General features: G+C 48.3%; 1 protein-coding gene across 2 annotated transcripts in view; it reads right to left on the bottom strand.

The window, feature by feature from the left end:
* LOC138504310 (dual oxidase 1-like) overlaps nt 1-16,864 on the bottom strand; it is a 1,064,761-nt gene that overhangs the window by 172,240 nt on the left and 875,657 nt on the right. For both annotated transcript variants that reach the window (XM_069624719.1, XM_069624718.1), the window contains exon 17: nt 11,277-11,479. In XM_069624719.1, the coding sequence (XP_069480820.1) occupies nt 11,277-11,479 (203 nt within the window). The remainder of the gene's footprint in view (nt 1-11,276; nt 11,480-16,864) is intronic.

Below are 16,864 nucleotides of genomic sequence, written 5' to 3'. Positions count from 1 at the left end.
GGTTAGTAGATCCTGGTTACCTTGTCGTAATGATAAATGTTTGTTATCCAGGGCCTGTCCCTGTGAATGTCTGGCAAATAGTCTTTCCATGCTCAATTGAAAACCTTGAAAATCCCGAAGAAGAGGGTCATCCTGGTTAACTAATGGAATTGACCAATCCGCTGCGCTGCCACTAAGATATGATAGTACAAAGGCTACTTTGGTTTGGTCGTTTGGAAAAGCTCCAGGTCTGCATAAAAAGTGCAAGCGGCATTGGCTCATAAACACAGCAAACTTTTTTGGGTCCCCAGCAAAAGGTTCGGGTGGAGCTAAAGGAATGCTCCCGGGTAGAACCACTTGCACAGGATTGCTCGATGAAACAGGAGTTGGATTCCCCCCGAATCCAGGTAATGGTGTTTGCCCAGCTTGGTTTTGCAGTAATTGTCTAGCAAGATCATCAGTGCGCTCCTTTGACACAATCAGTTCTCTCCTGAGGGCATTAGTCTCTTGGCGCGCGGAGTGCACTTCTGCCCTAAGTTCCCCTAACAATAGGGCTAGTTGGTCGGTTTCTGAGGTTTCCATAACGCCCGGGTGGGGATTTGTAGATAGGCTTTGCGTTCTGTTACGCTCACCTGGCTCCCACAGGGGCGTCGGTCGGACCCGGACAGCTGCGGTCTCCACCCACGTGATGCGTAGTGAAGCGATGACTGACTGGATCTGCCCTCCTAATCTTGTCTGCTTAACCCGTAGAAATATTCTCCTGCAAGTGGAGAGATGGATTTAGCCACTTGTGAATTCAAGTGATGGCACCCCCACAGTCCTCCCCAACTAATCACCTCCGAAATGCCCTCACAGCAATCTCACCTTATATTCTTGAAAGATGAGCTCTCCATCCTGCGTGGATTTGCAGGGGCGCGTCGATTCCAGTTACTTCACTGGTTTGAAGGCTCGGGAGAGTTCTGGAGAGTATTGATTCAGAGGTTCCTGGTTAGGACCAGTAAGTATTAAGTTAATAAAGTTCAATATGTCCGATGTTCACTCTTGTTCCACCCTTCCTTTCTTGTCTTGCAGCTGGCTCGTGAAAAGGTGCTCTTGTGGCAGCTGGTGGCGCTCAGGTAACCCGGCGCTGTCCAGTAAATGTTGCACGTGGAAAAAGTGTTGTTTTGTCTCTCTTTACAGATGCGGCACGTGAAAATATGGACAGTCACAAAAGGATGCCTCCGGTGGTAAATCAGGTAAGTCTATGGTGGTAAGAATTATATTGATTGGTTCCCTCGGCTCTCCTTGTGGTTTTCTTTTGTCTCCTAGGTGCCGAAGTTCGGCGAAGAAATGATGGAGGCAGCGCCGACCCGAAGGATGCTGTGAAGACTGGTGAGTATGGTGCGGCGCTGCAGCTGGAGGTGCGGCGCGTGCAGAAATGATGTTCTTTACAGGTCCGGAGACGAGATGGATCCAGAATCAGGTGTGGAATAGGAATAAGTTCGTTTTCTAACCTTGTCCCTTTCTTTCCTCTTTGTTTTAGGAGCTCCGGATTCGAGGCGGGCGTGGCAGAAGACTTGATGCAGGCTGCAGGCACGGTGAGCGTTACGCTGCTGGATGCAGAATAACGCGAAGCGTGTGTTGCTGGTCGGGCATGGTTTAAATAGCCTCAAAAGTAGTCCCATGTAAGAAGTCCCTAGAACCACACCCAAGTAAAAAATAGTCCCTGTAGAAAAATAGTCCCTTTCAGGCTTCATGTTGGATTGGAGTCATTTGCAGCATGGTCTGCCTGAGGTAAGTAATGACTATGAGAATGGCGCTTTAGGCGCCAGGACTGATTTTTTACTATGAGCCTGGCGCCTAAGGCGCCAGGACTGAACCCAGATAGCCCCTAGCCAGGGCTGCTGAGGTTCTACTAAATGCCTAGATGCCTGCTCCCGGGGCTGATGGGCTTGGTCCGGATGCCTAGGGGTAGGCATCATGACATGCCTTGCCCCCTAGGGAAGGTTTTGCGGAGTGTGCTCACCTACCTAGCCTCACAGGGGGAGTCTCCCCCTTGGGGAGAAGGGACGAACACCTGCAATTCTTCACAGTAGGTTTAATTCTATAGACTGTGAAAAATCTGGGGGTTTACCCACACCTACTTCCCTTGCATCCTCTTCTTAGGTGGCCAGGGAAAGGCAGTCGCTTTTGGATCCTGACCCTGGTGGTGGAGAATCGAGGGAGGATTACCTGGGTAGGGGGCCCTTGGGGATTGGGAAGAGGGTATCCACAGGCGAGACATGGTATCCCCCTTTCCCTTGTGAGAACCAATCTAACCCTCCCCCAGTCTTTATGGGCTATTGTAAAACATCTCCCCTCATTTCCCCTTATTCAACCCACTATAGTACTGGGACATGGAAGGGGCGACTAGGAGTAGTGAACACTAGTAAGTCATTTCGCCATTCTAATACTGAGACGAGGAAGAGGCCTGCAGAGTGTTGTAAAGGTCATGCATGTCCCAAGTGCTCCACTAATTGCGACAAGGCAATTACTATTTTGAACTCACACCTGCAACCTGTCAAGTGGTTGCAGGTGTATAAAAAGGGCGGAGACCAGCAGCATTCAGACCAGCAGGGAATCCTGTATGTGAGGAGGCAGCTGAGGTGGGTCCTACAGGAGAGCCAGGATGCCAGCAGATGAACCCAAGGAACTGTGGAGTCCAGGGCCAGGCGGGCCGCGAGAAGGCCAAAGGTGTGGGAGCCTCAATGGTTGGAGATTTCCGGCCAGAGCTGCGAACACAGAAGAAAGAAGCAAGGTAATCGACAGCACCCGCAGGGAGAAAGCAGAGCTGCCGGCGGAATGAAGGAAAACATGTAGGCGAAGCTGAAACGGAAAGCAAAACTGCTTGGAGGAGACGCCAGGGACCAGTGAGTGAAGAGGGAAAATCACTCGAGCCGGGGCGCTCCTCGGTGCTGTGGAGAAAACCAAAATGAATGCAGAATTAATGAAAAAGCATACGCCCGATGAAAGAAACCCAAAGCCACAGCTTGAGAGAAAGTTAATTTATTTATTTATTTATTTATTCAGATTTATTTAAAGCGCACGTCAGCCCGGGGGCATCGTGGCGCTGTTACATGAGGACATACATAATCTGGTTACCGTGGAAGGAAGATGGTTACAAAGCAGTTTTCATTACAAGGCACATTTCGTAACAGACGTCTGCGAGCTGGTGTGGGTGAAAGAAGGAAGGAGTTAGTTGAATAGAGTGGTTTTGAGAGATTTGCGAAAGGCGTACAGAGAAGGTTCTGCTCTGAGTGAGTTAGGGAGGGCATTCCAGAGCTTAGGAGCTATGTGTGGGAAGCCTATGCCGCCGGCTTTGGCTCTTTTTACAGTGGGTACTCGGAGTTGGTTGGCGTGATGGCTTCTTCTGGGACGGATGGAAGAGTTCTTAGTTATAGTTTCAGATAGGTAGGGGGGTGCTGTGTGATTGATGCACTTGTGTGTGAGAGTGAGGATTTTAAAGTTGATTCTTTCCTTGACTGGGAGCCAGTGGACAAGTCTTCTGGCCTGTGAAATATGGTCAGTTTTAGGGATGTGTAGTGCAGCGCGGAGGGCATTGTTTTGCACTATTTGAAGCCTGCTTAGGTTTTTAGACGATGTGCCTGCCAGGAGGGCGTTGCAGTAATCCAATCTGGCTCCTATAGTAGCTCTGGCTATGGAGAGGCAGTTAGGCGTGGTGAGGTAAGGTTTGATGGCGTAAATGAGTTTGGTGGTCAGAGCAGACGCTGAGGCGATGGCGCTGGTTTGTCTAGTCATTGAGAGTGTGGCGTCGATGTAGACTCCTAAGGTCTTGACGGCAGAGGAGACAGGTATGCTAATACTGTCGATGGTCATGTGAGAATAGTTGGGGCTGAGTTTGGTTAGTGTTTCGTTGGGGGCTAGGATGATGATTTCGGTTTTGTCTCCGTTTAGGCAGAGACCATTGAAAGCCATCCAGGTTTGGATAGTCGAGTAGATTTTGAAGAGGGCTTCTGAGTCTAGGTCGTAGTCTCCGGAGAGGGGGAGGAGAACTTGCGTGTCATCTGCGTAGTTTGTGTACGCTATGTTGAGGGAGTCCAGTAAGTCAAAGAGGGGTTTGGTGAATAGGTTGTAAAGGGTCGGTGCAGTGCAGGACCCTTGTGGGACTCCACAATTTATAGTGGTGGGGGGGGCGCTGTCCTGGTCGGAGTACACTTTCATGGCCCTACCTTCGAGGAAGGATGTGATCCAGGTGGTAGCCTTGTGAGAGAAGTGTGCAGCATTGAAGAGGTGAGATGTGAGAATGCTGTGGTCGACCAGGTCAAATGCTGCAGAGAGGTCGAGCAGGAGGAGGAGAGCAGGTTTGCCTGTGTCCATTATTTTGGTAATTTGATTTTTTAAATCTAGAAGGGCAGTTTCAGTCCCATGGCCTTTGCGGAAGCCTGATTGTCTTTTGCCTAGGATGGTGTTGGTTTCCAGGTAGTGTTGGATTTGATTGTGTGCGGCTTTGTCTAGGATTTTTAGGAGAAAGGGGACGGTGGTGATGGGGCGATAGTTGTTAGGGGAGGAAGGATCGAGAGAGGGTTTTTTTAGGAGCGGGCGGACCCAGGCTTCTTTTAGGCATTGTGGTACAGTTCCAGATGCGAAGGAGGCATTGATGAAAGCTGTAATGATGGGGGTGAGGGATTCTGAGCACTCTTTGATTAATGAGGGTGGGCAGATATCCCCTTTGCAGGTGGAAGGTTTGATTTTTTTGAGGAGGTCCTTGACTTCCGTCTCTGAGACTTCTCTAAAAGCAAAAAGGGGTGTTTGTGAGAGGGTGTTGTTGGTGGAAGATGTGGGCGAGCAGGTAGGGGTGTTGAGAGCTTTGCGTTGTGAGGCTATTTTGTCTTGGAGAGTTTTAACTTTGTTGAGGAGGGCAGCCTGGATGCCTGTGCACCAGGCTTCATCCTTGATGATTTCAACTGGGCCGGGGGCAGGTGTGGTGAGTTCTTTGAATATGGAGAATATTTCTCTTGATTTGGAGCTGGCATTTGTAATTCTCTGATTGTAGGATTCGGATTTGGCGAGGAATATGGCTTTTTTGTAGGTCAAAGAGATCTCTTTAAAATCTTTAAGCGAGGATTGATTAGGCGCTGCTTGCCATCTGGATAGGGCTTTGCGTTTCTTGGTGCGAAGGTCCGATAGTTCTTGAGTGAACCAGGAGTTGCAGTGCATTGATTTTTTCCCTTTTTTTTCTTCTAGGGGGGCAATGAGATCGATGGCTTGAGTGAGCGTGCTGGAGTAGATGTTGGCTAGAGAGGTAGGGTCATGGATGAAAGGAGGCTTGAGTTCAGGGATATCGAGGAGAGGGGCGAGGTTGGAAGCAGTGAGTTTTTTGGAGCTTCTTACTTTAGCGGGTGGGGCATGAGTTAAGGTTTTATGAGTGGGCGTGGTAGGAATGGAGAATTGAATGAGGTAATGGTCTGTCCATGGGAGGGCCGAGATGGAGGTAATTGCGGTTGAGCAATTGTGATCAGCTAGCCAGTCAATGGATCTGCCTTTGTTATGAGTGGGGGCAGTAATTTTGTGTTCGAACCCCATGTTTGATAGTTCTTTGGCTAAATTTGCGGCTGCTTTGTCCTTTGGGTCAGCTAAACCAAGGTTAATGTCCCCTAGAAGGATGCTTTTGGTGGTGCTTTTGAGGTTGTTGCCTATGTTTTGGAGGAGTTGCTTTTGGTAGTCGAAGGGTGATCCTGGTGGTCTGTATGTGATAAAGAAGTTTATGGTGCAGTTAGGTGAGAGGGCTAGTTTAGCAGTGAGGAGATCAGCGTTGTTGTCCCATTGTTGATTACACATTCTTATGGAGAGGGTGTCTTTAAAGATGAGGGCGACGCCGCCACCACCTTTGGAGTTTTTACGGTCCTGTCTGAGAATGGTATAGTTTTGAGGGAGAGCGAGGTGGATGGATGGATTGGAAGCTTCATGGAGCCAGGTTTCGGATATGGCAAGTAGGTCAAGATTGTGGGTGGTGATAAGGTCATTGATTTCAATGGCATGGGCATGGACAGAGCGTGCATTGATGAGAGCGCATCTTAAGTCTGGTCGTAGAGTGTGTGTGTTGGCGTTGGTGGTGTTGGGGGTGGGCGATGCGTATTTGGGAGAGTGAGGCTGGGGCGTGATAGATGCAGCGTGATGGGTGCTAGGGTAGTGAGTGTGGTCAGAGAGGTAAGTCTGGGCGGCTGATGTATGGGTGCGAGAGCTGAGTCTGTTGTTCCTAAGGAGTGTGGAGTGAGGAGTGCTGCGGAGAGTTAGGAGGTGTTTGGTGCGTGTTCTTAGTCTACAGAGCCTGAGGTGGAGTGGGTGATGTCCAATCGGGTTGGTGTGGTGGTTGAGTGTGGAATGGAGTGCAGACGACGCTGTGGTGTGTATGAGGTCAGATGGTGGGGTAAGGCATGGGTGGGCATGCAGGTCTGGGTGCGCAAGCTGCATGCTGCAGATGGCCAGAAGGGAGAGGGATGTGAAGAAGATGGATAAAGAGGAAGGGGGGTGTGTAGGCGCTTTGGGGTGTGTGCCAGGGGGCTGCATTTGTAGACAAGAGATGTACAGGTAGGTGGGCAATAACACTGTTGGTCGGGGTGGGCAGTTAACACAGTAGATCAAGGCCGCTAAGGGCAGGCTAAATTCGAATGGCAGAGTATCACAACAAAATGGCTAAATTCGAATGGCAGAGTATCACAACAAAATGGCTAAATTCGAATGGCAGAGTATCACAACAAAATGGCTAAATTCGAATGGCAGAGTATCACAACAAAATGGCTAAATTCGAATGGCAGAGTATCACAACAAAATGGCTAAATTCGAATGGCAGAGTATCACAACAAAATGGCTAAATTCGAATGGCAGAGTATCACAACAAAATGGCTAAATTCGAATGGCAGAGTATCACAACAAAATGGCTAAATTCGAATGGCAGAGTATCACAACAAAATGGCTAAATTCGAATGGCAGAGTATCACAACAAAATGGCTAAATTCGAATGGCAGAGTATCACAACAAAATGGCTAAATTCGAATGGCTAAATTCGAATGGCAGAGTATCACATCAATAATGGCTAAATTCGAATTTGTAAGGGCACACTAAGGAATGAAGGCTGATTTATTGAGATGGGGTAGGCATACACTTTTTTTAGTGGCATAGACTGGGCAGAACAAAGAGTGGCTAGCAAAGGTACATATGCATTGAGTGCGTAGCTAATGGTAGGACTAAGGCATTTTGGGCAGCACATATGAAAGTAACATGCATGTCTGGGGGTAGTGCAAGGGGTAGATAAAGCCCGCAGGCTTACCTTATATGACAAAAAGGTCAAAGGACAGGGTGTCTCTGTGTTGCTCCTGTAGTGCGGGTTGCTGTGGGGGAGCTCCTGCTCTGACCCCGGTGCTTAACGGTGTGGCGTGGCAGTGCAGAGCATTAAAGGTGGGAGTAGTCAGTGTCCGAGCAAGTAGTTGTGGCTAGTGGATGCTGGTCGAACATATGTGGCCGCAGGTCCGTAGCGTCCCGGGGCGAACAGGGGAGGAACAGGGCCTTTTCCCTTGGGCCTTCTCCCGATGCCGGCTCCCGCCTACCGGTGTAGGGGATTGGCTGAAGAGAAGTCAGGTTGCTTAGCAACCAAAGGCAGCCTCGTTTTCGGGCCGCGTTGCGCCCGCCATTTTGAGGTCAGGCCGCAAGATTGTGACAAAATGGCGGATCGTTGCCGAGGATGTGTGCAGGTACACAGGTAGGGCTCTGGTTGCCAACAGGGCTCGGAGGGCAGGCCTAATAAGGTGAAATGTGGCTGGTTAGCAAGGATATCACCTCACCAATGCTGTAGCTTCCGTGGATGCTGCTTCATGTAGGTCAGGCAGCACGAGTGGAGTATGCGGCTGGATGCTTCTGGTGAGCTCGTGTGGGGTAGGGGAGGGCTCCAGCCCTCTCACCCTTCTAGGCGAGCAGATGCAGCTGAGTGGGGCTCACTGGGGAGGAACAGGGCCTTTTCCCTTGGGCCTTCTCCCGATGCCGGCTCCCGCCTACCGGTGTAGGGGATTGGCTGAAGAGAAGTCAGGTTGCTTAGCAACCAAAGGCAGCCTCGTTTTCGGGCCGCGTTGCGCCCGCCATTTTGAGGTCAGGCCGCAAGATTGTGACAAAATGGCGGATCGTTGCCATAATCTGCAAGCAGCAGAGTACAAGATTGCAGATATTGAATACAAAACTCAATGAAAGCCTTTGGCAAAGTTATGACCTGATGACAAGTTTATGTGAAACTAAGATACTGCCTATTTGAAAGCAAAGAGCGAGAACTGTCTTGCACTTGGGGAAGGGAACCCCGAGGATTTGTGGAAGTATCCTGAACTTAGCCATGCTGAGACTTTTGTGGAACTTTCTTGAACATTGGGCCGGGGAGCTGAAAAAAAGCTAGGAGCTGGAAGAAGCTCAGAACTTGATTTTGAACACTATTTCTTTTATTGCTGACATCCCTACACATTTTTTAGCTTTAGTAGGTGAAGACAAATATATGTTTTGGACACAGACATTTAAGTTGAACTTTCTGACTCAGACTTTCCTTAGTTTCTTTAGGTAGGGAAATCCCATCTTAGTATAGGGCAAGTTAGGCATTCATGCATCCTGACATTTGAGTTAATAATACAATTCTGTTTGAACTCTGAATCTGTTGTCTGTGTATGTGTCTGTGTCTTGCTTCATGATGCCTTTACAAGACTGTGATGAATCCTTGGATGTCATCCCTTTTCTCTAGGGGCCATGAGGCCAACAAGGTAAGGCCGCTACCCGATAGACCCCTACGGGTGGTACTCAGTGGGTCAATCTCATGGGGAGCGATCCCCCCTATGGGACTAGGGACGACTGTCTGGGAAGAATGTGGCATGCCCAAGGCATATCACCATCTCCTTCATTCTCCTACCCTATACAGGATTTCATAATCCCACACACTTCCATCTACCTCTGCAGGGTAGATGATCTGACCTTCTTAAGAGGTACTGGGACCAGGAAGCCTAGGGACTACCTATATGAATCATATGTGGAATCTGGGATGAAGAAGAGCACAAGTGACTCAGTTGAGGATGAGAACATCAATATTGAGACGATGCACAGAGGCAGTCTGGGATGCCAAGAAGGGAGCAGGAAGGTCTGACCCTTGTCTGGGGAAGAGGCATGACTTAGCGAACCGGTAGACTAAGGCTCCTGGCATTCTGACGCTGGTCGGAGGAAGAGAACCGTGTGACAAGATGGAGAAGGGAGACTGCAGAGTGACTGCCTTCCTGCACAAGTCCTTGGAAGCCCCAGCAGTCCTGGGGCTTCCTGCTGACACCCTGGACTGGAGAGTCCAGAGGCCTCTCGGACCATGAAGCAAGGTATGCGGGTGGACGAAAAGGTGTTGGGGGACTAATACAGGACCTGGGACCCATAGCAAAGTTAAAGAAAGTTCTATGAAATACAACGGGGCGAAGGGGATCACCAATACAGGGTCTGAGACCATTAACACAGAAAAGAGACTATCTCATATTGCTGGCTATCCGATAGTGCTTGGCAGGATAGTGAACCAAGTCTACCCAGGAGGTCAGTAAACAAGAAAATGCAAGTCTGGGACATGTACCCATATAAAGAAGATCATCACTGCTCTTCATAGTCACAGTACCTGGCACGGTGGTGAACCAGGTGGGCTATGAGACAGAAGCTTAAGGAAGACAAGGGGAAGGGAGTCAGTCACCCTGGTATTTGTGAACATTGCCATAAAGTCCAAGGGAAAGGAGTCATTTTCTTGGCAATGTGAGAAGCTTAAGAAAGACCAGAGAAAGGGAGTCATTCCCCCAGGTGTTTGTGAACATTATGATAAAGGCCTAGGGAAGGGAGTCATTCTCTTGGCATTGTGAGAAACCTGAGAAAGAACAAGTGAAGGGAGTCATTGTCTTGAGATCAAGGTTTTGAAGTTGGAACATTGCTTTTTTTGTGAATTGAGAGTTTTCAATCTGGAGTTTTGTGTGGTGCTTTTGAAAAGAACTGCAACCTGGGAAAGAGAATAATTCCCTCAGGAAATAGTCCCTTCAAACTACTGCCATGATAGTCTGCTCAACGGAAGAAGGAAGACATTCTTCTGCATTTAAGAAGGCTCATCAACCCTTTAGTGTAGTTAGAAGTGTAAGGGAAGAAAATAAGGTTTTGACACAAGACGGTGAACTTTTGATTACGGTAATTCTGACATATCCTTAGTATTAAGTTGAGGTATGGAAACCCCTCTTTGTAATAGGGCCAGGTAGGGCTTTTCCTTTATTATTTTCATGAATAAACGTCTTTAGCAACAATCATGCCACCTGTCTGTCAGTCTCCCCATTTACGCTGTTACAAGACCAATAAACAAATACAAGGTGCGCTCACTCAGAGAGAAAGCCAGCTTTAGAGTCGCTGATGTCTTTATCAAGTAGGGTCAAAGATTCAACTGTGGTCCTGTTAGCCATTGGCATTCAAGGGAGATTGAAAAGCATGGAAGAAGTGTGATCAAGCTTTGAGTCAGTGCGATATCTCGCAGCAGTGTTTTGGATGCTCTGATGCAGTGATAGACAAGCCTTTGAGAGACCTAAATATACAATGGGCCTCATTACGAGCTTGGCGGTAGCCGTGCCCATTTTACAGGCACGGCTACCGCCAAACTCGCGACCGACACCGGCACCCGTGATTGGACAACAACCGTCCCATTATGAATTGAATGGGCCGGTAATTGCCCATTCGCGGGTGCCGGTATTGCCGGGCCCCCGATTCCCATTCTGCCCCATAGGTATGGTTGCACCGGCACCATTGATGACAGTGCCGGTGCAATCACAAGTTCTGCTCGCGGGTGCTGGTATGGCCACCTGGTCAGACCAGGTGGCTGCAAGGACATCCTCGAGCAGAACTCGTAGTATGGCGGTATGGTAACAACGGTCCCGGTAGCGATACCAGCGCCGTTGTTGCCTTACCGCCATACTCCTAATGAGGCCCATTGTTCCCAAAAGGCAAATGTTGGGAAGATTAAGGTATTGAGTGCCTACATTGTCTACCTGGGCCTGAAGATATTTTGATATCAAGAATAGTAAGAGGAAGCAAGAAGACCCACAAGCCAATCACATCCAGGTACCGCTAGAATTCTTATGTGGGTGCTAATTACGGTTCATAGCCCAAATGTGGGAGGGATGAGCTAGGCTCTGATCCCTAAGCTAGGGACTTGAGCTAAACCGAAGGTACTGACACATCCCCCCCCCCACCTTCTTACCCTTGTCAAAAAAAAATCAGCATCAGTGTGTTTAACATACCAGGTCATACTCTTTAGGGATTTTCAGCATCAGGGCCTTGCAGCCCTTATTGTTGGACTGGATGGCGTCCACTTGTTCGTGGTTCTGCAGGTTGATGGTTCGGAGCACAGTGCTCCTGCTGTCCAGCACACGGATAACATGCTTTGTGTTTAACTGCAGGAAGACGGGATGCCGGGGTTCCTTTGCACCCTGCCACTCCAGAGCTAGACAGGAAAAAAACATATTATCATCTGAATAAAAGCACCACGCAAACTTAGCCTACCTGCAGCACCCAATAATCAGGGACCGCCAAAATATTGTGGAGCATAAAGAGACCACAAGGTTCTCATTAATTTTACAAACAATTATTAATTTCTACTATGGTGGTCTCGCAGGATACAGTGGGAATAGATTTGACATTTGAGAATAAATCTGTAGATTCTGTGGCATTTGTGCATAATTAAAGTACTAATAGACATGTAATACATGTACAGAATTTCACTGATTGTATGTATGTCTTTAGTTCTTCTGCATACACTTTGCCATACAATCACTTTGTCACCTTTAACTCATCTTAATTTGACTTAATCTGGCGTTGACTCTAACCTTGATCCTTGCCCTTACCCTATCTTCAACCTTGTATCTAACGCTAAACCAAACTCTTACTCTTACCCTAACCCTGATCCTAACTCCAACCCTGATTTTAGCTCTGACCCATGTAACTGCCCTTATATAGTTACCTGTATTCTTCCTCATACACCCTACTCCTAGCCCTTTCCTTACCCCTATCTTTATATGTAACCTCAAACTAAACCCTTACCCTAGCCCTGTTCCTAACTCTAATCCTGACCCTAGCCCTGTCTCTTTCTCTTATTGTAAACCTAAGGTTGGTGATGTGAAGCTGCAGATGAAGTAAAAGCAAGAATGAAATGTCTAAAGGAGTGAATGCAGAAGTGTAGAACATTTTTGGGGTCAATTAAAGGGGGGATACCATACCGATTGCACACCCCTGATTGGAAATAAGCAGAAATACAGAGCAAGTCCCTTCATTTCAATGTGCGAGACTTTGAAGCACTTTGGCTATTGCCATTGAAATAAAACGGCATTCTGCATCTGAAAGTAATAGATCAGATAGCCCTCTCAGGAGGGCCACAAAACATTGCTGCGGGGGACCCCCAGTCAAAGCGGACTACACTGCTTCTACATGTCCCACAACCAGCCATTCTGGTTCCTGCTACAGTGGACAAGCAGGGGGCCTGCAAAGTGGAGGCCTTCTTCTGAGGAGTCAGGCGTGTCCACACCTTGTTTTGCTGTGCACGGAATGGGTTTAGAGCCATTGAAGACTTTAGCCTCTTGGTGCCTCTACAGGCAACTCATCCCGCACATCTGACATATAATGAAGTGGCTGGAAAGAATGTGCCAGGTAAACAAGCTGTGTCTGTGCTTTAGGAAACCTTATAAATCCATTCCATTGTGTTCAGTGTGCTCCTGTGGGTCCACTAGGAGACACGCCAAGGCCTGCAAGGCAAAAGGGATATGTTCCATCCTCCCTGTTCTGTGCAAAACTGCAGCATTCTGCATCATCAGGAGCAGCACTATCCAATAACAGGAGACCCAGGTTAGCATGGCCCACGTGACAGCAGGTCATTGCTGATCACCGCAATGGTAGCGCGATATCCAAGATGGCCACCTGAGTGAAATGATTTGTTGGCACCATCTAGAAGACCTAATGTCAAAATGTGGTGAATATGATAGCAGCCACAGTGTCCAAAAAGCAACCAGGCTTATTACGCGGAGCCTTCACCTTTGTGTGCAAACTAGGCTCTGAAAAACTTTATTATGAAGGAAGTGGGTAGATAGTCACATTGAGGTGGAAAGAAACCTTTGGGGGACACTGCGGGGGGAATGGGCAGCATTGCAAAATGCTCTGAGTGTTTTCAGCAATCAAAACTAGATTAACAAAGTATTTAAAAATATATATTTATATATATTATTTTCTTTTCAATTGTGTTTTGCAAAGGCCCACAACAAATGGCAAGAAATAAATGAGTGAATGTTCATGTCTTGTGCACCTTTTCATGGTCAGTAGATGGTATATTAGTGCTACGCTGAAGAGCTAAACAAACATACATTTTTTTTTCTTTTGCTAGTTGAGATTCCATGATCAAAATCAATTCAGTAGCACCCCTGGAAAGTGTCTGTCCTAAGTCCTAGGGGAATTGAAGCCCCTCTAGCCCCTCTAGCCCCTGAACTGAAGCCCCACGTATACCTCCTACATATGACATATATGACTGTCCTTAGGGCTCCAAAACCCCTCCAATACCTCTCATTTAGGTCATACATGTCTGTCCTAAGTGCACTGAAGTGCTGTTTTTTCATGTACTACAGAAGGTTAGTTATTTAGTCATTTGGCTCTAAGCCTCTATTATAGGCTCCGTGTGTGGTCTGGTATTGTTCCCCCTCCTGCTTGGTGATCTCGGCTCCTGTTCCCTCCTCCCTCCCCGCTCTCCTCCTCTGATATGGCCGTTGCTCGAGCCCTGTTCAGTGAAGTTCTAGGCCCTGCGCTCTAGCAGGCCAGGCACTTCTCCTCATGGGTTTAGAGGTAAGACAGTGCCCCCCATAGTCCACTGCTTATTTGCAACCATGTTCTCTGCTTAATCTGTTTTTGCGCTCTGTGAGTGGTCTGGTGTTGTTCCCCCTCCTGCTTCCTGATCTCGGCTCCTGTTGCCTCGTCCCTCCCTGCCCTCCTCCTCTGATTGGGCCATCGCTCGAGCCCTGTTCAGCGAGGCTCTAGGTCCTGTGCCCTTGCAGGCCCGGCACGTCTCCTCGTGGTTTTAGAGGTAAGCCAGTGCCCCCCATAGTCTGATGATTATTTGCAACCATTTTGGCTGTTTACCTGTTTCTGCGCTCCGTGTGAGGTCTAGTGTTTTTCCCCCTCCTGCTTCATGATCTCGGCTCCTGTTCCCTCCTCCCTCTCCGCCCTTGTCCTCTGATTGGGCTGTCGTTCGAGGCCTGTTCAGTAAGGCTCTTTCTCCTGAACTCTCGCAGGCCCGGCACTTCTCCTTGTGGTTTTAGAGGTAAAACTGCTGATCCGGAATAGCTGCACTCCCATGCATTTGGCCTTGCTCGAAGTGTGCTTTTGTTCTTCGCTTTTTATCCCTGTGAGGAAAAGAAAGGGCTGTCAGGTGTGTGTAGTTGTTGTCAATTGCCTGACTTTGCCTGACCCTTGTGTTGGGACATGTCAGGTAAACGGCTCTGGTGTTAGTCCGTTGTTTGTCACAGTGTAGGAAAGTGTTTGTGTTGGAAAAGGGTGGGGGGTAGAGTTTATTGATATCCTACAAGGTAGGATGGGGAAAAGGTGATACAAGGAAGGGTGTACCGGAGCTGAGGGTATTCTGGCCACCCTCTGGGGGTGCATGGGTCTGGCGACTGCAGGCCAGTTGTACTCGCAACACTGCGGAGGCTCTGCAGACACTGAGTTTGCAAAGGTCTTTCTGGTCCTGAGCACTGCCTGTTGTGAGAAACCTGAAGGTGTCTCCTTAACTAGTCCCCGGGGATCTGTTATCCAGGTGGCTAGGACACAGCCATCACTATTGGATCCAGTTCCTGGGGGTGGACCAGTGAGGGAGGATCATCTGGATGGGGGGTCCTTGTTGGGGAGTGTGACAACGACGAGTGAGATGCAGTATCCCCCTTCTTTCAACACCTTTTCTCTATCCCACCACATCAAAACCACTGCCCCCCTCTTCCGACATGAACACTTTTGTGAGGCACACCAGAGAACGGACTAACACCAGAGCCATTTACCTGACATGTCCCAATGCAAGGGTCCGGCAAGGTCAAGCAATTGATCAGAACCACACACTCCTGACGAGTGACAGAGCACAGTACGAGCACGGCAGATGGCACGACGGCACAGCTAACCAGGCACGGCAGTTAAAGAGAAGTAGAAAGGGGGTGTGAATCGAGACGGTGGCGAGGAGAGAAGCGACCTTACCCTTTTCGTCCCAGACCTGCGGAACCTTTGTGGAAAAGGACATAAGACCAAGAACAATAGCACAAGTGTCTTGCAGCAGATGTCAATGGTACACGGGGTGAGGCTACACCGATAAGCAGGAGCGAGGGAGATTCCTGCATCTTTGGTACTGGCCTTGACTCCGAAAGAAGGAAAGCCAAGCAGTTCATCACAGCCGGTGCGTCGAAGGGGAAACTGATAAGAACCGGGCTGTGGTGAATGAGATGCGCGAAGTGGCAAGTTTGAACTAAGTTCAAAGAACTGTAAAAAGTGTTAAGATGGGGAAACCAGCTGAAGCGGGAACCGGCACTGCGTGGGTGCTAACTTGAGAGACTCTGCTCAATCCCTGTGTGAGTGAAACTACAGATAGGCCATAGGAGAGCCGCCAAGATAGGTCAAAGTAGTCATACAGGGGGTCAACCAAAATCCCCGTCCAATCGAAAGTCTTTGACCTGAAAACTGTTGAAAAGCAAGGGAAGGAAATCCCACAAGTATTGAACTCTGTATAAGAAAGTTGTGAAAGTAAAGAAGTGTCAGCGCCCAGAACAGGGGTACCCAGGGGTGAGCCACTATAACCCTAATCATGCTAATCAATAGCCAGAAGTGAAAGCAAACGTAAATAGTGAGACAGCAAGAGTGAACCCGAAGGAGGGATGCCAGGAAAGAGGGGCGAAATCTAAAGTCCCAAGAAACAGTGTGTTGACAAATGTGAACCCAGAAGAAGAATGTCCACGAGAACTGTTTAAAAAGACACTAAGATTTGTGAACATTGCAGGACAAGGGGAATGGAAACACCCCTTGTCATCTGAGATCCGAGCCTGGCAATGGGAGATCCAGGGGTGGAAGGCTAACAGCCGAAATGTATGTAAAGCAGAACTTTTTCTTTGTTGTTTTCTTTGGTAAACCTATCAGGTCCTCGGGATCAAAAACCCGTAAACACCAAAGGCATTGATATCGATAGGAACTGTTTGAAGGGTCAGTGCCCAGAAGAGGGGGACTCAGGGATGAAACCATCACCGTAACCATAAGTGAGGGGTTGACGCCCAGAAGAAGGGGACACAGGGGTGAAGCCATCAACCAACGTGAACCAGGTAATGAACTTTGATTTATGTTAAAGGAACTTTTGTTTTCTTATTAAATACGTCAGACCCACAAATGCAAGAGACTTTCAAGGGAAACGACACTTGGCCATAGCCGGTCCTGACAGTCCTAAGTGGAACTGTTGACTTGTGCTGGGAAAGCTCGAGTTTGTGCTGTGCTCCAAGAACCCATCTTAACCCATGCTCAAAACATGGGGAAGGGAGTCCCAGGTTACCGCATCCTAACATATTGTTTAAGAACACTTTTTTCTTTTCTTGAATAGTATCCCACACCCTTTTGTATTAGTTGTAAGGTTTGGCAATAGGTGTCTAAGTATAGGCCCTTTTTGTTTGACACAACGCCACGAGGACTGCCTTATTTTTCATTTGATGGTCAACACTTTCTCCCATCTTAGATTTAGGTTTAGATTAGGTGTTTTTTCACCCTGCACTTGTTGACCAATAAACACCCTTGAACTGTAAACACTTGTGTCTGTCTTACTTGTTGCCACTAT

This window comes from Ambystoma mexicanum, chromosome 11 (assembly GCF_040938575.1).
Source record: "Ambystoma mexicanum isolate Mex_15411 chromosome 11, UKY_AmexF1_1, whole genome shotgun sequence".
Taxonomy (NCBI): Eukaryota; Metazoa; Chordata; class Amphibia; order Caudata; family Ambystomatidae; genus Ambystoma; species Ambystoma mexicanum.
Note: the sequence above shows the minus strand (reverse complement) of the source record. Positions and strands in the feature narration are given on the sequence as shown.